This window comes from Triticum urartu, chromosome 1A, assembly GCF_056163025.1.
Source record: "Triticum urartu cultivar PI428250 chromosome 1A, HENAU_Tu73, whole genome shotgun sequence".
NCBI classification, from domain to species: domain Eukaryota; kingdom Viridiplantae; phylum Streptophyta; class Magnoliopsida; order Poales; family Poaceae; genus Triticum; species Triticum urartu.
This window is the reverse complement of record NC_141873.1, coordinates 365,738,153-365,759,449: the sequence shown is the minus strand read 5'-3', so window position 1 is coordinate 365,759,449 and position 21,297 is coordinate 365,738,153. Positions and strand designations below refer to the sequence as shown.

At 44.2% G+C, this 21,297-nt stretch overlaps 1 protein-coding gene across 1 annotated transcript; it reads right to left on the bottom strand.

Annotated features, from left to right (window-relative positions):
- Positions 1–116: 116 nt before the first annotated feature.
- On the bottom strand, positions 117–1,822 carry LOC125533515 (peroxidase 5). The gene is made up of 2 exons (XM_048696981.2): positions 1,274–1,822; positions 117–979 (listed from the first exon to the last, which is right to left on the bottom strand). Exons 1-2 carry the CDS (start codon positions 1,709–1,711, stop codon positions 413–415), a joined length of 1,005 nt encoding a protein of 334 aa, XP_048552938.2. The 5' UTR covers positions 1,712–1,822; the 3' UTR covers positions 117–412.
- Between the last annotated feature and the right edge of the window lie 19,475 nt (positions 1,823–21,297).

Sequence of the window (21,297 nt, the reverse complement as noted above, 5' to 3'; positions counted from 1 at the left end):
TCGTTTTTTTGAAAGACATTTTTAATGCTTCGATTGATGGTCCGGACCATACTCTGTTCAAAGTTGAAACACGTCCGGATGGAGCTGACAGATGAATCCTTAATCTCACTACAAGATAATTAACATTGTATTTTTATTTATTTAGTATCATCAATTTGGCACACGAACACTCACAATTCACAAAGCTAGTAGTAGCTAGTTACAATTTCCTCAAAAGACACACACACACCTCAGCCGAGAATGAATCAATACATATCGATCGATGAGCAAAAGAATAGGCGGAGTACTACGTACATGGTCAAATAAGAACGCTAAGTGCTACCACGGGTCCACGTCCAATCCAAATGAATCCATCGCCACTCTTCTAAACAAGAAAGATGATCCTTGATGCATGTCGCCATGGATGGACCGATCATACGACTCTGCAGTTGGCCCTGATCTTGCCGCTGCTGCCGGTGAGCGCGCCGATGTACCCCATCTTGACCATGGCAGCGGCGAAGTCGCTCTGGAAGGTGGCCGGGTCGTTGGCGTAGGAGACCACCTGCACGGCGGTGTTCCCGTCGCTGAGCAGCGCCTGGTCGGAGGCGAGCAGGCCCCGGTTGGACATGACGCCCTTGTAGAACCCTTCGTCGAAGGAGTTGGGGGTGACGGCGTCCATGGGCACCAGCGGCCCCGGCGCAGCGGACGCGCCGCACTGCTGCGCCAGCTGCGCCACGTAGCCGGGGTCCATGGTCGGGTCCTGCGCCGTCGGGGACGGCGTCTGCAGGCGGCTGCTGAAGGAGCTGCAGTGCGAGCCGCCGATGGTGTGCGCGCCGGACAGGGTCACCAGGTCCTTCTGGCTGAGCCCCTTGGAGGCGAAGATCTTGGTGAGCTGGTTCACGTTGGGGGTCGGGGGCGGCAGGTTGCCGCCCGTGTCCTGCGCCCGCGACACGCCCCCGTCCCTCCGCCCCGCGGGCACCTGGTACGCGTTCCCGCCGGTCTGCGTGCGCACACACAGTCACCATCAGCGATTGACAGACTAAACAACGGCATCGTGTGCGCATGCAGGTGCAGCTAGTAGCGTCATGTGGTGCACAGAAAGAAAAGGAGAAAGGCAGGGGACACAGATGGCAGATCACATAAGCTTTACGTACTCAGATTCTGATAAACCCATATGATCATGTGCTGTGTGGTTTCCTAAAGCGACAGTTTATATACTGTATTAACCACAAAATGCAGCCGATTATATTAAAGCCGGGGCTAATGATGCATGGGTTTGCTTTACGGCACGTACCAGCGCGACGCTGTCCCTGGCAGCGAAGGCGAGGATGTCGGCGCAGGAGACGACGCCGAAGCAGGCCTGCTCCACCCGCGCCTTGATCCGGTCGACCACCTCGAACCCGCGCAGGCTCGTGTTGGGCCCGGCGTCCTTCTCCGCCGTGTTGCCCTTGGTGGAGTCGACCAGCACCGACGCCTCGCAGCCGCCCACGAAGCAGTCGTGGAAGTGGAGCCGGAGGAGGCCCGCCGCGAGGCCCGGGTTGCCGGACACCGCCTTGCTCACCTCCTGCTGCACGATGATCTCCGCCGCCGGGCACGAGCTGTCGTAGAACCCCACCCGCAGCTGCGCGCGCACCCCCGCCGTCGACGCCATGATCAGCACCACGTAGGAGAGTACCACCGCCGCCGCCTGGACCAGGCCCATCGCGCCGCCCCGTCTCATCTGGACCTCCATTGCCGCTTGCTGGTACTCGCTCTGTTGGCACTGACACTCTTTATACACTGGCTTAGTGGCTTAGCTATACTTCTCTGCTAAGGAAGGGGAGAGCTGATGAGTGGAGCGTGTTAAATAGTAGAAGGTTTACGAACGATTAAACATTGGAGGGAAGGGATTAAGGGGAATCTCGACCGATTGGCGGTGCATGTGCGGCCGGAGGAGGAAAAGGGTTGGTAGTGGAAATATGTGGTGGACAGAGTGGGGTCGCGCGCGGCCATGGCTTTTCTGCCATGATTGCTGGCAATGGAAAGGCTGCGAGATCTGCGGCACTCCAATATTTTCACCTGCATGCAGTACTATGTCAAGCCATGGATTCCCCCAGAGCTGCGTATGCACTCCATTTTTGCGAGGAAGATGAAGTGGCGATTGTTGCTGCATCTTGTAATGCCACGGCGGCGTCGTGCATGCAAGAACTGTCATGTCCTGACACTAGAACTAAAAAAAGTTGGCAGATACTACTGCTTGCGTTGTTGTTTGGACGATTTAATTACAGCCAAGACTGAAGTATGACTTGCGTCTCCTTGATAATTCAGCTCTGTCTGAGCTGGTAGTCTTGTTCATCTCCGGAACTGAGATTTGTAGTAGTACGTACTACTATATTTGTGACCAAACCAAGCTTAATCATTGAGGCCTCGTTGCATGTTGGGGGAGTCCGATTGCTCAATCTTAACTATATAACCTGAATGGTCCAATGAGTACCTTTACTCTATTTTAGATTTTAGATGCTGCTGTGTCTTCGTTTTTTCTGCATGTAGCAAACGCCTAAAAGGGGCAGAGGCATCGGATACACACGGCATGCATAGCTAGCAAATCCCGATTCCTGACAGGCAAGCTCCATCCAGTCAGTGTAGAGATGCAAGCAGAAATAGCAAATGCGCCACAGCTAGAACGAATCCAGCAGGGCGCGAATGACTGTCCCTATTTCTTCAAGCTTAACCATGGAACTGAGAAGTTACGACATTGTTGCAGAGCATCTATTGTCTGTAGCAACCTTAGCAGCTAGCTGGCCATGAGTTCTTCTTTTCGAAAAGGAGGAAATTTACTACTCTTTCGGCCTCTGCATGCACCAACTGAATATGCATGCGGCCACATGGTTTCAGACGTGGTGATGCATGCGATCGAATGCAGCAAGATAAGAATGCTATTTAGGCCAAGCGGAGATACTGTATGTTTTAACCAAGAACAAGGAAGTACAGATACAGATCCACAGATTAATCTGCAGTGCACATGCAGTGATGCAGACCGTGCGTGTTTGGTAGATCGGGCTCGGGTCATGACAAGACTTATGTGGACTCTTGCCGTCTGAGTTGGTCTGAGCTCAAGGTAACGACGGATCATTCGTCCCGGCAAAGACGCAGAGTGTGGATCGAGGGAGCAAGTTCAAAATTTTATAGGAGGGTTCCTCGATCGACATCACATGATAGGTGAATATTCATGTAGAAAAACATAGCTGACTGCGTTAACTGAGTGCGTTGGAAGTGGCGGTCGGTCAGATGCATACATACTCCCGCGCATGGCGAGAAGCAGGAAGGTTGTGGCTCGAGCGAAACGAAAGCAATGTGAACGCTGTTTTTATGCTATAAACCGGGTGATGTCTTGGAATCTTGTGAGTGGTGTAACCTTTGACATGCTGTCATCGATGATCACTCGTCGGCCCCTTTTCTTTCGAACAGAGAAGCATCGGCTTTCCGATTCACGGTGCATAGATTAGGCTTATGACGTAGCCTGCACATGGCAAAAAAGTTGGAAGGCGCGTACCGCGTACCGCGTACGGGTAAACCGTTGCCCCCAGCCCAAAACGGCTGGCTGCCTGGCTAGGAGCAGCGACATATTTTGCTGTCCGAAACCGCAACCCGGAACATGTCTATTCACACGGACAACCGTAAGCCATGGGCCATAACAGCAAGCCGGCAAGGAGAGCAAAAGATTTGTCATTTTCATTGATTTGTCATTTTAGAAACTCTGAAGTAATACCGTTGGATTATATCCAGATGGCTAAGAATCTTACAAAGGGGCTATGACGGCTTGTGATAGAAATTCATCGAGGGAGATGGGCATGAGGCCCATGTTAGTTGCCATGGCGGTAACCCAACCTATGTGATCGGAGATCCCATGAATTAGGTCCTGGAAAAACAATCCAACGGTCAACTCGAGAGAGTATCCTTACTAACCCACTTCATTAAGGATGCAATACTATCATAATCTGTAAGGCAGACTAACTTTTGTCTTAATGTGTTTCAAAGTTTGTGTAAGCAAAATGCTATTCTAGAGAGCATTCTTTGAAAGAACACATTTATGTGATCCTGGCAGCTGGTTACAACCTATGAGATTGGGTATTGGTAATATCTAGGAAGCTCACGAGAAGGTAGCGAGTATGGCTAATATGCTTCATCCATGGGGTTTAGCTTTCGGCAACCACGCATCAGCTGACAATAGGCGAAACTTCTGCATGCTAAACTAACAATTCAAGGCATACTTCATTGTTCAGTTATGAAGAAATCTAATCTTGTTGCTCTAGTTAGAAGTTCAACTTAACAATATCCACTATTTTTTGGTAATCAAACATTGTTCGAAACAGTTGACAAACTTATGTGCCTCGAGATCTGGTGGCGGATTATTGGATTATAGATGGGCTTTGGCACATATAAGACAATAAACCCTGATTAATCTCTAAGGCTCATTTAGGTACATTGCAAGTGGTGAGAAATTTAGTATCACACTGATAGTGGAGTGAGAGTGAGACCCCTTTATAATGACTGCTCTACGACATGCCATTGGGAGCTTGAGAAGACGAGTTGTTCATGTGCGCTTCGCCTCCTCCGTTGCCCGCCTCACCTCGTCTCGTCATGACATGTGTGCGCTCCACGGGTTGCGAGAATGAGCCGTGCCTTATTTTTGCCGGTCAGAAATGGTTAATTAATCTCGGATTAATTGACGAGTTGCTACAATAGTGCCACTATACAAGACGTTAGACCGTGGGCAGTTCGCGGACTCGGTCGTGGGCCTATATAACGAGGCGCTGGCTAGTAGAGTGAACGCTAACTCACTCACTTCCTCATGCACAAATCTAGCTGTCATCTAATGTTCCTTTCTCTGTGCTGTTTCTGACGATCCCATCCCGACGACTGCGTGCACCGTTGGTCGAGCGGCCCATAGTGTTATGGTTGACCTATAAATGAACTACTAGGGTGCCTCTATATCTCGCCTTCAGCGAGTCTGGCTGCTGACTCGCTGAAGGGGCAGGCGAGTTAGGCCGGCCCATGTGCGGGGGAAGCCACGAGCTCTTTTTCTTGTTTTATTCGCGTTTTTTGATTTCTTTTTTTTGCTTTATTTTTGTATTTTTATTTATACTTTAAAATATTTTAAATATATATGTTGCCAAAAAAGCATTTGAAAAATATTGAACAAGTATTTAAAAACTGTTGAACAAGTATTTGAAATTTTTTCGATCATGTATATAAAAAAATTAACCAAGCGTGTGAAAAAATGTTGAACAGATATTTGAAATATATAGAACAAGTATTTGAAAAATGTTGAAAAAGTATTTGAAAAATATTGATCATTTATATAAAAATGTTAAGAAAGCATTTGAAAAAACATGCTGAACAAGTATTTAAAAATGTTAATCAAGTATTTGAGAAATGTTAAATGCTTATATAAAAATGTTGAGCATGTGTTAAAAAATGATGAATTTTTTAATCATGTATATGAAAATGTTAATCAAGTAGTTGAAAAAATATTGAACAAGTGTTTAAAAAATGTTAATCAAGCATTTGAAACATGTTAACTGTGTTTATAAAATATGTTGACCATGTATTCAAAAAAATTAATATTTTTATTTGAAAACTTTTAATCAAGCATTGAAAAAAATTTAAAATGTATTAAAAATTATTGATCATGTATTGGAAAAATGTAATCGAGCATTTTAAAATATTGACCTTATATAAAAATTGTTAAATTTGTATATGATAAATGTGAAACGTGTATTAAAAAATATTGTTGACATATACAAAAAATGTAACAGAAAATGAAAGGAACAATGATAACTAAAAAATTAAAACCCAAAAAGAAAACAAATTCGAAAAGAATATGAAAAAAGAAGAAGAAACAAATGCAAAAAAATGAGAAGGAAAAAATAATAGATGAAAAAAAAGGAGAAGAAGAAAAAAAACGAAAAAGACTGGCTCGGGTCGCTTCAAGTAGGTCGCGTCCCTACTACTAACCACTGACGAGAAGTGGGCAGAGCGTCTACCAACCTCGTTGATCTCCTCGGACCACAGATCGAACCCGTGTTCTCCCCCTTTATAATTTCTATTTTCTTTAATCTAAGATGGGTTGGTTGAAGTACTGTACACACTTCATCGAGGGCTCTCTATCGTCTCGGTAAATGCGAGATATAGTCGGTGTGGAACTAATGGTCCAGAATAGACATAGAAAGGTATTGGGCTATGCCAAGTGCGTCACTTTGTATCCAAGCTACTCTTGCTTATGCATCTAGGCTAGACCGGGCCTTCAGCCCTCCTAGCCCTAAACCCTAGAAGAAGGCTTAAAGATAAAACAATAATAATCAAAGACCTAAAATTTAACCAATCTGTCTATCACGATACTCCTTGAGGCCACAAAGGTGCATCTTCGTCGATCCTCACCTTCACTGCTGCCCAAGGAATCATCACTGGCTATGATGTCTACCAAACAGGCCAGCTGCAGCGCTACTCTCTCTTCGGTCGCGACAGTGATGGATCCCATTCAGGAAGTACGACGAGAGTGCCGGCATCCAACTGGACGCGTCCATCTCTTACGGGGCTGCACGGTGCAACCCTCGTGTTTTAAACATGTTTTATCATTAAAACAAGGTTTTGTGTATACTTAATTATTTCTAACTGAATTATTGGTAAAACTAGTTTTCTGGAAAAATCCAACTAAAATGTGTTTTCTTAAAACTAGACGTTAATCCTACTTATCCAAACAACCACTTGACAAGTGGCCCATGAAAGTCTTTAGCTTGTTTGTTAAGCTTGTTATAAGCATGTTTAACGAGCGGAACCATGACACACTCGTTAAACTTGTGAGTTATAAGCTTTTGGTTCACCGCTAGTGATGGCTTCCCACAGTCGCCTTTTTCTTCTCAACCATTATTGCACGAAGTTTGATTTAAATTTTCGGTAGTCGTCCTCTTCGTTGAAGATGACATCGTCTACAATAAATAACCTTTGTCCCTTCGTTCAACGGCGAGATCTTTTTCCCGACGTCAATGGTGGTGTTGGAAGATTAATATTTTTTCTAGGTATGGTTCTTCAGATCTTGCTTCGGCAGATCGGATTTGGATTTTTTTTCTCATGGTCGCCGCGAGGAGGATTGTCCTTGCAATATCTGTCCCGACTGCTACGTCCTCGACAATAGTGATTGGTACTCTTGGCTCTCGGCGACTTCGACCTGGTTGTTTGGTTTTTTGTCCCTGGAATATTGGTGTTGGCGCTCTTGCCGATGTTGGTTGATTACTTTAACACTACTAGGAAAAGGGCTATAGATAATATAGACACTAATGGCGTACCAGACATGTGGTGCACCACTACTATATAGCAGTGGCGCGCCATGGGCTGGTGCGCCATTAGTGTCTTTTTTTCCAAAAATACTAATGGCGCGCCACTACTATCATTTTGTTTTTTTTATAAAACTACTAATGGCGCACCACAAGCTGGTCCGCCATTAGTAACCAGGGTTACTAATGGCGCATTTGTGGGTGGTGCGCCATTAGTAACCTGGGACCAGCTAGATATTTTGGACAGCCACACCTACACACTCACTTTTCCCACTTCATTCTCTCCACCTCCTCCTCCAAACTTGTCTCGGCTGCCTCCTCCTCCTCACCTCATTTGCACCATAGATTCATCCAAATTAAATGGTTAAATTACCTTTTTTTGATAGGTAAGTAAGGGGAAAGCTATCTTTATGTTGTAGATCTACTTTTTTTCTCCCTCCAACAAAGTGCACATGCACTTTTTATGGCCTTACTAGATCTATGTATGTTTGTGGTGTTGCATATGTTTGTGGTGTTGCATATATGTTTGTGTTTGCACGTACCGGTATTTGAAATACGATAGTTGCCAATATTTTGCCAGAATGTTGATTCATTTCCGTTTTGGCGAGAATTTTGGCACTATGCATTCTTTTTTATCATATTTTTAGGAAAAGTCATGCCAGATTTTTTCTTGGTTCTAAAATATTGTTTTGCTCAACCCCGCAGGCGACCATGGTCCGCACGATGACCGAAGGCATCGTGAATAGGTTTTTGAGCTCCGTGAAGGCCGAGATGCTTCAAAAGAACGAGACGGAGATAAGATGTCCGTGTCCAAGATGCAAGCTGAAGAGCCTTATTGCGGACCCGGATTCCGGGCAGGTGCGGGACCACCTGCTCTTGCGTGGTTTCATGGATGGCTATCGGTGGCAAGGTGATGAAGATGACTATGAAGTCGTCCATGGGGGCCGGGCAAGAAATGAGGAAGGGCAGCAAGACAACCACCGCGGCTCGGGCGGGCGAGGAGACGAAGAATCTTCAGGACATGATCACGACGGTGATGCTGTACACAGTCATCATGTAGAAGATGCAGGACATGATGATGAGGAAGATCAAGACGAAGGGCATGATCATGAAGATGAAGATTCCGGAGCAGACGAAGATGGACCATCGATGGGCTGGGTGCAGGACCCTCATATTTAAGAGCTGCTTCTCAAGCAGACGGATAACGCAAGAGCTGCCGCCCGAGAGAAAGCCAAGTTGGATCAACTGGAGATAGACGTGGTTTCTCCATTGTATGAAGGATGCAGGCCCGAGGATACCCGCCTGAAAGTAACGCTCATGGCTCTGGAGATGAAGGTAAAATACAAAATGACCGACGCATGCTTCGACGAGAACATGTCATTCTGGCACGAACGTCTTCCCAAGGGGAACAAGTGCCCGACCAGTTTCGAGGAGGCGAAGAAAATCGTGTGTCCTCTGGATTTACCACACGTGAAATACTATGTGTGCATGAACAATTGCATTATTTATCGGGACGAGCACACGGAGTCTACCATATGTCCGGTGTGCGGCGTCACTCGATACAAGAAGAGGAAGAAAGCTCCTCGAAAAGTGGTGTGGTACTTTCCGATCACTCCTCGTCTGCAGCGGTATTTCGCGGACCCTAATCTAGCAAAGCTCCTGCGTTGGCACGAGGATAGGGAGGAGAAAAAGCGAGAAGATGATGGAAATGATCCGGAGGTAAATAAAAAAGACAAAATGTTGAGTCACCCTAAGGATGTGAGCCAGTGGCAAGCGTTGAACTTTGAACACCCAGAATTTGGGGACGATCCAAGGAACATCGTGCTGGGCGCGAGCACCGATGGAGTCAATCTGTTTGGCAGCCAGAGAAGCACACATAACGCCTGGCATGTGTTTGTGTGGATGTACAACCTACCCCCTGGTTGTGCATGAAGAGGAAGTGCATTCACATGAGTATGCTAACTGAAGGGCCGAAACAACCAGGGAACGACATCAATCTATATCTGGGGCTGCTGAAAGAGGAGATAGACACGTTGTGGAAAACGCCAGCCAATACGTGGGACGCTGCAGAGAAAGAATATTTCCCTATGAGAGCCGCACTGCTCACGACGGTGCACGACTATCTCGGTTACGGATATCTCGCGGGGCAGGTGGTCCACGGATTTTCTGGATGCAGGTGCATGGATGACACAACGTATCGCCAGCTAGATAGAGATCCCAGGGCTTTGAAAACCGTGTTCATGGAACATCGAAGGTGGCTTCGCGACGACAACCCGTGGAGAAAACACAAGGATCTGTTCGATGGTGAAACCGAACCCCGAACACGCCCGCGTACGAGGAGCGGCAAGGAAATAGATGAGCTGTTGAAAAATTGGAAAGATTGCCCACTGCCGGGAGAGAAGCAAAAGGCGCCAGAGCCGGGAAAGAAGCAAAAGGAGCCAGAGCCGCTGCTGAAGGTATGGAAAACAAGGTCTGTTTTCTGGGACTTGCCGTACTAGAAGATCCACCGTGTGCCTCACAGTCTTGATGTCATGCATATCACGAAGAACGTGTGCGAGAGTCTGCTTGGTACCCTGCTCAACATGCCAGAGAGGCCCAAAAATGGGCCGAAAGCAAGGGCAGACTTGAAATCAATGGGCATCAGGGAGGAGCTTCACGCTAATGATGATGATGATGAGGCGAAGCAGGACACGGAAAGTCGTCGCAAAGGCAAAAAGGACAAGAAGACCGGAAATGACTATCCTCCCGCGTACTTCACTCTAAGTCAGGAGGAGATTGAGCAGTTTTTCACCTGCCTCGTAGGAGTAAAACTTCCTTACGGTTACGCGGGGAAGATAAGCAGATACCTAGACCCAGCGAAGCAGAAGTTCAGCGGGATGAAGTCTCACGACTGTCACGTGCTGATGACGCAGATACTTCCAGTTGCAATCCATGGGATCATGGACGCGCACGTCCGTGAAACGCTATTTGGCATATGCAAATTTTTGACGTCATCTCTTGGAAGTCGGTTGGCGTGAGGTAACTCAGAAGGCTACAGGAAGAGATCATGGTGATACTATGAGAGCTTGAGATGTACTTCCCGCCCGCATTCTTTGACGTTATGGTGCATCTGCTGGTCCATATCGTGGAGGATATCATCCAACTCGGGCCGACGTTCCTGCACACATGATGTCGTTCGAAAGGATGAATGGTATCATCAAAGGATACGTTCACAACATGTCACGTCCAGAAGGAAGCATAGCCAGGGGCTTTCTGACCGAAGAGTGCATCTCCTACTGCATGAATTATCTTGGCATCGAGAACCCCGTTGGTCTGCCCGTCAACAGGCACCTCAGCAGGCTCGCTGGATGGGGTCACCGCGAGGGTCGCCGCGAAATGCATGTCGACTTGGAGGGTCGACTCGCCGACTTTGAAAGAGCAAACCTAATCACGCTACAACACATAGACGTGGTCGATACTTGGGTGGTAGAGCACAAAACCTTTATTGAGAAGACGTACAATGACCTAGGCCAACAGAGGACGGACGGAGATATAATCAAAGAGCACAACTCATGTTTCATGCGTTGGTTCAAGAAGAAGCTTCTGTCGTACCCTTTACATAAGGATTCTTCCACGGAAGAAAAACTCATATTCGCCTTGTCACAAGGCGCCGAGCACAACCTGATGACCTATGAGGCGTACGATATCAACGGCGACACATTCTACACCGAGGACAAGGACATGAAGAGAGATGGTTATCAGAACTTCGGGGTAACGATGGAATCCTACACCGGTAATGAAAATGACAGATACTACAAAAGGATCGAGGAGATCTGGGAGCTGAGCTACGCTGGAGAGAAGGTCCCGATGTTCCGTGTTAGATGGGCCAAGAGCGTCATAAAAGAAGACCGGTATTTCACCACCATGGTTATACCCGAAGCCAAATCCAAGACCTCGGGCGCAAACATCACCATGAAAAATGAGCCATGGGTACTGGCTTCCCAAGTGTACCAATGTTTCTTCATTATCGACCCGTCAAAACCCAGTCGTGTTGTCATGAGGAGAGGCAAAAGGAAGATCATCGGAATGGATGGAGTCGCCAATGAGCAAGACTTCGACAAGTACGGCGACCCGAAGATGGAACATGACGACGACGATGAAGTGCCATACACCACAAGAAGAAGAGGACCACCTTACCTAAAGGACGTCCGTTCAATAGAAGAACTCTATTTGCGAAAAAGAAGGGAAAGAAGATTGTGAAAAGATAGCTAACTAAGATCAATTGTATTTAAATCGTAGTCTTCATTTCTCGATTATATTTCATGGAAACTTTTTGAACTCATGAATATTTTTAAATTTCATGGGCACCTTTTGAATTCATGAATATTTTTTCAAATTTGATGATATTTTTTCATATTCGATATGAAAAAATATTGAATATTCATGAGGACACTCGATCTCGATCCCCCTCCATCTCGATCGCTATCCCCCTCGCTAGATCCCCCTCGCCGCCGAGCACCCCCCGCACCCTTCCCTGCTCCTCCGCCGCCGACGACCCACCGCTTCCTCCCCCCTTCACCGCCGCCGACGACCCACCGCACCCTTCCCCGCTCCATCGCCGCCGACGACCCACCGCACCCTCCCCCGCTCCACCGCCGCCGAGGACACCCCCGCACCCTCCCCCGCTCCACCGTCACCGACGACTCACCGCACCCTTCCCCGCTCCACCGCCGCCGAGGACACGCCGCTCCACCGCCGCTAACGAGCCCCCGCACCCTCCCCCGCTCCACCGTCACAAATGAATGCAACTAAAAATCCAAAAAAACAAATTTGATTATATTTTCAAATAACAAATTTGATGATATTTTCAAATAAAAAATTTGATGATATTTTTTCATATTCCTAAATATTTTCAAATAAAAAATTTGATGATATTTTAAAAAAAATCATTACTGTTTTTATAAAAATATTACTGTTTCATATTAATATTCATTTTCTAAAAAATTATTAGATGCAACAAAAAATAATAATAACAAAAAATACTTATGGCGCACCACTGGCTGGTGCGCCATTGCTATCTAAAAAAAGATTACTTATGGCGCACCGCTCGGGAGTGCGCCATTGCTATAAAAAAACATACTAATGGCGCACTGCCACGGGGTGCGCCATTAGTAATCTTCCCCCCTAGCTAATTCGCCCGATCCCTTCGTCCCTCCCTTGCCAGATCCACCCCCCCTCGATCCACACCCGCTCCGACGACCCCCGCGCCCCGCCTCGCCGTCTCGGTCCTCGCCGCCGACGGCCTGCCGCCACGACTGCCAGCCCGACCCACTGCGCTGACCCACTGCGCCGTCGCCCCACTCACTGCGCCGCCACCCGATCTCTGCTACGTCTTGAGCTTGCGTTGGTTTTCCCTGAAGAGGAAGGGATGATGCAGCAGAGTAGTGTAAGTATTTCCCTCAATTTTTGAGAACCAAGGTATCAATCCAGTAGGATCCCACGCTCAAGTCCTTCGTACCTGCACAAAACGATAGCTACTCGCAACCAACGTGATTAGGGGTTGTTAATACCTTCACGGTCACTTACGAGAGTGAGATCTGATAGCTATAATATTTTTGGTTTTTTTTGGTATAAAGATGCAAAGTAAAAAGTAAAAGCAAAGTAAAAAAGCAAAGCAAGATTAAAGTGATGGAGATTGATATGATGAGGATAGACCCGGGGGCCATAGGTTTCACTAGTGGCTTCTCTCAAGAGCATAAGTATTCTACGGTGGGTGAACAAATTACTGTTGAGCAATTGACAGAATTGAGCATAGTTATGAGGATATCTAGGCATGATCATGTATATAGGCATCACGTCCGTGACAAGTAGATCAAAACAATTCTGCATCTACTACTATTACTCCACTCATCGACCGCTATCCAACATGCATCTAGAGTATTAAGTTAAAAACAGAGTAACGCCTTAAGCAAGATGACATGATGTAGAGAGATAAACTCATGCAATATGAAATAAACCACATCTTGTTATCCTTGATGGCAACGATACAATACGTGCCTTGCTGCCCCTTCTGTCACTAGGTAAGGACACCGCAAGATCGAACCCAAAGCTAAGCACTTCTCCCATGGCAAGAACTACTAATCTAGTTGGCCAAACCAAACGGATAATTTGAAGAGACAAAGATAACCAATCATACATAAAAGAATTCAGAGAAGATTCAAATATTATTCATAGATAGACTTGATCATAAACCTATAATTCATCGGTCTCAACAAACACACCGCAAAAAGAAGATTACATCGAATAGATCTTCACAAGAGAGGGGGAGAACTTTGTGTTGAGATTCAAAGAGAGAGAAGAAGCCATCTAGCTACTAACTATGGACCCGAAGGTCTGAGGTAAACTACTCACACTTCATCGGAGAGGCTAGGATGATGTAGAAGCCCTCCGTGATAACGGCCCTCTTCCGGCGGAGCTCTGGAACAGGCCCCAAGATGGGATCTCGTGGATACAGAAAGTTGCGACGGTGGAATAAGGTTTTTGGCTCCTGTTCTGATCGTTTGGGGGTACGTGTGTATATATAGGAGGAAGAAGTACGCCGGAGGAGCAACGAGGGGCCCACGAGGCAGGGTGGCGCACCCTAGGGGGGCGCCCCCACCCTCGTGACCGCCTCTTTTGTTCCTTGGAGTAGGGTCCACGTCTCCTGGATCACGTTCGGTGAGAAAATCACGTTCCCGAAGATTTTATTCCGTTTGGACTCTGTTTGATATTCCGTTTCTTTGAAACACTTAAATAGGAAAAAAACAGCAATTCTGGGCTGGGCCTCCGGTTAATAGGTTAGTCCCAAAAATAATATAAAAGTGGAAAATAAAGCCCAATATAGTCCAAAACAGTAGATAATATAGCATGGAGCAATCAAAAATTATAGATACGTTGGAGACGTATCAGGCATCCCCAAGCTTAATTCCTGCTCGTCCTCGAGTAGGTAAATGATAAAAAGAGAATTTTTGATGCGGAGTGCTACTTGGCATAATTTCAATGCAAATCTTCTTAATTGTGGTATGAATATTCAGATTAGAAAGATTCAAGACAAAATTTTATATTGACATAAAAATAATAATACTTCAAGCATACTAACAAAGCAATTATGTCTTCTCAAAATAACATGGCCAAAGAAAGTTATCCCTACAAAACCATATAGTCTGGCTATGCTCCATCTTCACCACACAAAGTATTTAAATCATGCACAACCCCGATGACAAGCGAAGCAATTGTTTCATACTCTAACTTTTTCAAAACTTTTTCAATCTTCACGCAATACATGAGCGTGAGCCATGGATATAGCACTATAGGTGGAATAGAATGGTGGTTGTGGAGAAGACAAAAAGGAGGGGAAGATAGTCTCACATCAACTAGGCGTATCAACGGGCTATGGAGATGCCCATCAATAGATATCAATGTGAGTGAGTAGGGATTGCCATGCAACAGATGCACTAGAGCTATAAGTATGTGAAAGCACAAAAAGAAACTAAGTGGGTGTGCATCCAACTTGCTTGCTCATGAAGACCTAGGGCAATTTGAGGAAGCCCATCATTGGAATATACAAGCCAAGTTCTATAATGAAAAATTCCCACTAGTATATGAAAGTGATAACATGAGAGACTCTCTACTATGAAGATCATGGTGCTACTTTGAAGCATAAGTGTGGTAAAAGGATAGTAACATTGTCCCTTCTCTCTTTTTCTCTCATTTTTTATTTATATTTTTTTTGTTTGGGCCTTTTCTCTTCTTTTTTATGGCCTCCTTTTTTTTTATTTGGGCTTCTTTGGCCTCTCTTTTTTTCGTCCGGAGTCTCATCCCGACATATGGGGGAATCATAGTCTCCATCATTCTTTCCTCACTGGGACAATGCTCTAATAATGATGATCATCACACTTTTTTTCTTACAACTCAATACTTAGAACAAAATATGACTCTATGTGAATGCATCCAGCGGTGTACCGGGATATGCAATATGACAATGATGGAGTGTGTCATGATAAACGGAACGGTGGAAAGTTGCATGGCAATATATCTCGGAATGGCTATGGAAATGCCATAATAGGTAGGTATGGTGGCTGTTTTGAGGAAGGTATATGGTAGGTGTATGATACCGGCGAAAGGTGCGTGGTATTAGAGAGGCTAGCAAAGGTGGAAGGGTGAGAGTGCGTATAATCCATGGACTCAACATTAGTCATAAAGAACTCATATACTTATTGCAAAAATCTAGAAGTTATCAAAGAAAAGTATTACGCGCATGCTCCTAGGGGGGTAGATTGGTAGGAAAAAACCATCGCTCATCCCCGACCGCCACTCATAAGGAAGACAATCAATAAATAAATTATGCTCCGACTTCATCACATAACGGTTCACCATACGTGCATGCTACGGGAATCACAAACTTTAACACAAGTATTCTTGAAATTCACAACTACTCAACTAGCATGACTTTAATATTATCACCTCCATCTCTCAAAACAATTATCATGCTTCAATCTTTTCTTAGTATTCAACACACTCAAAAGAAAGTTTCACAAATCTTGAAATACCAAGCATATTATTATTAAGAAAATTACCATGCTATTAAGAGACTCTCAAAATAATTTAAGTGAAGCATGAGAGATCAAACAAATCCACCACCGTGCTCTAAAAGATCTAAGTGAAGCACATAGAGCAAAACCATCTAGCTCAAAAGATATAAGTGAAGCACATAGAGCAAAACTACTAGCTCAAAAGATATAAGTGAAGCACATAGAGCAAAACTACTTAGCTCAAAAGATATAAGTGAAGCACATAGAGTATTCTATCAAATTTTAATTCATGTATGGCTCTATCAAAAGGTGTGTACATCAAGGATGATTATGTTATACTAAGACACAAAGACACAAATAATACAAGACCCTCCAAGCAAAACACATATTATGTTGGTGAATAAAAATATAGCTCCAAGTAAATTACTGATGGAAGTGGACGAAAGAGGGGATGCCTTCCGGGGCATCCCCAAGCTTTGACTTTTTGGTGTCCTTGGATTATCTTGGGGGTGCCATGGGAATCCCCAAGCTTAGGCTCTTGCCACTCCTTGTTCCATGATCCATCAAAAGAATTCACCCAAAACTTGAAAACTTCACAACACAAAACTCAAAATAGAAAACTCGTGAGCTCCGTTAGCGAAAGAAAACAAAAGACCACTTCAAGGTACTGTAATGAACTCATTCTTTATTTATATTGGTGTTAAACCTACTGTATTCCAACTTCTCTATGGATTATAAACTATTTTGCTAGCCATAGATTCATCAAAATAAGCAAACAACACACGAAAAACAGAATCTGTCAAAAACAGAACAGTCTAGTAATCTGTATCTAGCGCAAGATCTGGAACCCCAAAAATTCTAAAATAAACTGATGGACGTGAGGAATTTATCTATTAATAATCTTCAAAAATAATTAACTAAATATAACTCTTCAAATAAAAATGACAGCAGTTCTCGTGAGCGCTAAAGTTTCTGTTTTTTACAGCAAGTTCAACAAGACTTTCCCCAAGTCTTCCCAACGGTTCTACTTGGCACAAACACTAATTAGACACAAAAAACACAACAAAAACAGAGGCTAAATAATTTATTTATTACTAAGCAGGAGCAAAAAGTAAGGAATGAAAATAAAATTGGGTTGCCTCCCAACAAGCGCTATCGTTTAACGCCCCTAGCTAGGCATAAAAGCGAGGATAGATCTAGGTATTGCCATCTTTGGTAGGCAATCCATAAGTGGCTCTCATGATAGTTTCATATGGTAATTTTATTTTATTTCTAGTAAATTGTTCCATGCCCTTTTTAATGGAAATTGAAATCTAATATTCCCTTCCTTCATATCAATAATCGCACCAACCGTTCTAAAGAAAGGTCTACCAAGAATAATAGGGCAAGAAGGATTGCAATCTATATCAAGAACAATGAAATCTACGGGCACATAATTCCTATTTGAAACAATAAGAACATCATTAACCATTCCCATAGGTTTCTTAATAGTGGAATCCGCAAGATGCAAGTTTAGAGAGCAATCATCAAAATTACGGAAATCTAGCAAATCACACAAAGTCTTGGCAATAGTAGAGACACTAGCACCCAAATCACACAAAGCATAAAACTCATAATATTTAATTTTAATTTTAATATTTGGTTCCCACTCATCATAGAGTTTTCTAGGGATATAAACTTTCAACTCAAGTTTTTCTTCATAAGATTGCATCAAGGCATCAACAATATGTTCGGTGAAGGCTTTATTTTGACTATAAGCATGTGGATCATTTAGCACGGATTGCAACAAGGAAACACAATCAATTAAAGAGAAACTTTCATAATTAAATTCCTTGAAATCCAATATAGTGGGTTTAGCAACATCAAGATTTTTATTTCTTTCAATCCTACTTTCATCAATTTCATCATTAAGATCTAAATACTCCGAATTTTTAGAACGCCTTCTAGGTAAAGGAAGATCATATTCAGTTTCATCAAGATTAATATTGCAAAATAAAGATTTAATAGGGGACACATGAATAACTTTTAGATCTTCATCTTGATTTTCATAGGAATTGGAGGAACACGCTTTAATAAAGGCATCTTTGGAAGCACGCATCCTAGTGGTTCTTTCTTTGCACTCATCAATGGAAATTCTCATGTCTTTGAGAGACTCATTGATATCATGCTTAGGAGGAATAGATCTAAGCTTTAAAGAATCAACCTCAAGAGAAATTCTATCAACGTTTCTAGCCAAATCATCAACTTTAAGCAATTTCTCCTCAAGCAAAGCACTAAAATTCTTTTGTGAATTCATAAACTCTTTAACACTATTCTCAAATTTAGAGGGCATCTTATTATAATTTTCATAAGAGTTGTTGTAGTAATTACCATAATTATTAGAAGGATTACTAGGATATGGCCTAGGATTAAAATTCCCTCTATAAGCGTTTTTACCAAAATTATTCCTACCAACAAAATTCACATCCATAGATTCATTGTTATTCTCAATCAAAGTAGACAAAGGCATATCATTAGGATCAGAAGAAACACTTAGTAGCAAATAATTTCATAAGTTCATCCATCTTTCCACTCAACACATTGATTTCTTCTATCGCATGCACTTTTTTATTAGAAGATCTTTTAGTATGCCATTGAGAATAATTAACCATAATATTACCTAGGAGTTTAGTAGCATCTCCTAAAGTGATTTCCATAAAAGTGCCTCCCATGGCTGAATCTAAAAGATTTCTAGAAGCAAAATTCAATCCGGCATAAAAAATTTGTATAATCATCCACAAATTCAAACCATGAGTAGGGCAATTACGTATCATCAATTTCATTCTCTCCCAAGCTAGTGCAACATGTTCATGATCAAGTTGTTTAAAGTTCATAATATCGTTTCTAAGAGAGATGATCTTAGCGGGAGGAAAATACTTAGAGATAAAAGCATCTTTGCACTTGTTCCATGAATCAATACTATTCTTAGGAAAAGACGAAAACCAAGCTTTAGCAAGATCTCTAAGCGAAAAAGGAAATAGCTTCAATTTAACGACATCATTATTGACATCTTTTTTTCTTTTGCATATCACATAAATCAACGAAGCTATTCAGATGAGTAGCGGCATGTTCACTAGGAAGGCCGGCGAATTGATCTTTCATAACAAGATTCAACAAAGCAGTATTAATTTCACAAGATTCAACATCGGTAAGAGGAGCAATCGGAGTGCTAAGGAAATCATTATTATTGGTATTGGTGAAGTCACACAATTTGGTAGTATCTTGAGCCATCGCGACAAGCAAGCAATCTAACACACGAGCAAACAAAAGCAAACGGGCAAAAAGAGGCAAATAGATAGGGGGATAGAGAGAGAGGGCGAATAAAACGGCAAGGGTGAATTGGGGGAGAGGAAAACGAGAGGCAAATGGCAAATAATGTAATGCGAGAGATAGGGATTGTGATGGGTACTTGGTATGTTGACTTTTTGTGCAGACTCCCCGGCAACGGCGCCAGAAATCCTTCTTGCTACGTCTTGAGCTTGCGTTGGTTTTCCCCGAAGAGGAAGGGATGATGCAGCAGAGTAGCGTAAGTATTTCCCTCAGTTTTTGAGAACCAAGGTATCAATCCAGTAGGAGCCCACGCTCAAGTCCCTCGTACCTGCACAAAACGATAGCTACTCGCAACCAACGTGATTAGGGGTTGTCAATCCCTTCACGATCACTTATGAGAGTGAGATCTGATAGATATAATATTTTTGGTATTTTTTGGTATAAAGATGCAAAGTAAAAAGTAAAAGCAAAGTAAAAAGCAAAGCAAGATTAAAGTGATGGAGATTGATATGATGAGAATAGACCCGGGGGCCATAGGTTTCACTAGTGGCTTCTCTCAAGAGCATAAGTATTCTACGGTGGGTGAACAAATTACTGTTGAGCAATTGACAGAATTGAGCATAGTTATGAGAATATCTAGGCATAATCATGTATATAGGCATCACGTCCGTGACAAGTAGATCGAAACGATTCTGCATCTACTACTATTACTCCACTCAACCGCTATCCAACATGCATCTAGAGTATTAAGTTAAAAACAGAGTAACGCCTTAAGCAAGATGACATGATGTAGAGAGATAAATTCATGCAATATGAAATAAACCCCATCTTGTTATCCTCGATGGCAACGATACAATACGTGCCTTGCTGCCCCTTCTGTCACTAGGTAAGGACACCGCAAGATCGAACCCAAAGCTAAGCACTTCTCCCATGGCAAGAACTACCAATCTAGTTGGCCAAACCAAACGGATAATTCGAAGAGACTTGCAAAGATAACCAATCATACATAAAAGAATTCAGAGAAGATTCAAATATTATTCATAGATAGACTTGATCATAAACCCACAATTCATCGGTCTCAACAAACACACCGCAAAGAGAAGATTACATCGAATAGATCTCCACAAGAGAGGGGGAGAACTTTGTATTGAGATTCAAAGAGAGAGAAGAAGCCATCTAGCTACTAACTATGGACCCGAAGGTCTGAGGTAAACTACTCACACTTCATCGGAGAGGCTAGGATGATGTAGAAGCCCTCCGTGATAACGTCCCTCTTCCGGCGGAGCTCTGGAACAGGCCCCAAGATGGGATCTCGTGGATACAGAAAGTTGCGATGGTGGAATAAGGTTTTTGGCTCCTGTTCTGATCGTTTGGGGGTACGTGTGTATATATAGGAGGAAGAAGTACGCCGGAGGAGCAACGAGGGGCCCATGAGGCAGGGGGCGCGCCCTAGGGGGGGGGCGCCCCCCACCCTCGTGACCGCCTCTTTTGTTCCTTGGAGCAGGGTCCAAGTCTCCTGGATCACGTTCGGTGAGAAAATCACGTTCCCGAAGATTTTATTCCGTTTGGACTCCGTTTGATATTCCGTTTCTTCGAAACACTGAAATAGGCAAAAAGCAGCAATTCTGGGCTAGGCCTCCGGTTAATAGGTTAGTCCCAAAAATACTATAAAAGTGGAAAATAAAGCCAATATAGTCCAAAACAGTAGATAATATAGCATGGAGCAATCAAAAATTATAGATACGTTGGAGACATATCAGTCTCCTCCGCCCGTAAGCCCCCCTCCTCCTCCGCCCGTCCATCGCCTTCGGCCTCCTGCCCCTAACTGACTCGACTCCCCTGGCCTCCGCATAGAGCACGGGGCCCGCTGCTACGCCGCCATCGCCGTCGTCCTTGACCGCCTCTCCCCTCCTCTGAAGGAGCACGGGGCCCGCTGCTACGCCGCCATCACCGTCGTCCTGCCTGATCTGAGGCGCGATTGGGAGGAGAAGGGGACACACCCTCGTCCTCAGCCCGCCATCGACGCACCCTCGTCCTCAGCCCGCCATCAACTCACCCTCGTCCTCCACTCCTCCACGGTGAGCCATCCTCTCTCTTCCAACTCCCTGTTCTGAATTTGTACTGCGAAGTCTGAAATTTTCATCGTT

Excerpts from the sequence above, each read along its gene's own strand:
- LOC125533515 (XM_048696981.2), bottom strand. The coding sequence starts at position 1,711 with ATGGAGGTCCAGATGAGACGGGGCGGCGCGATGGGCCTGGTCCAGGCG. Across the intron at positions 980-1,273 it reads CCAGGGACAGCGTCGCGCTG|ACCGGCGGGAACGCGTACCA; the intron begins GTACGTGCCGTA and ends GTGCGCACGCAG.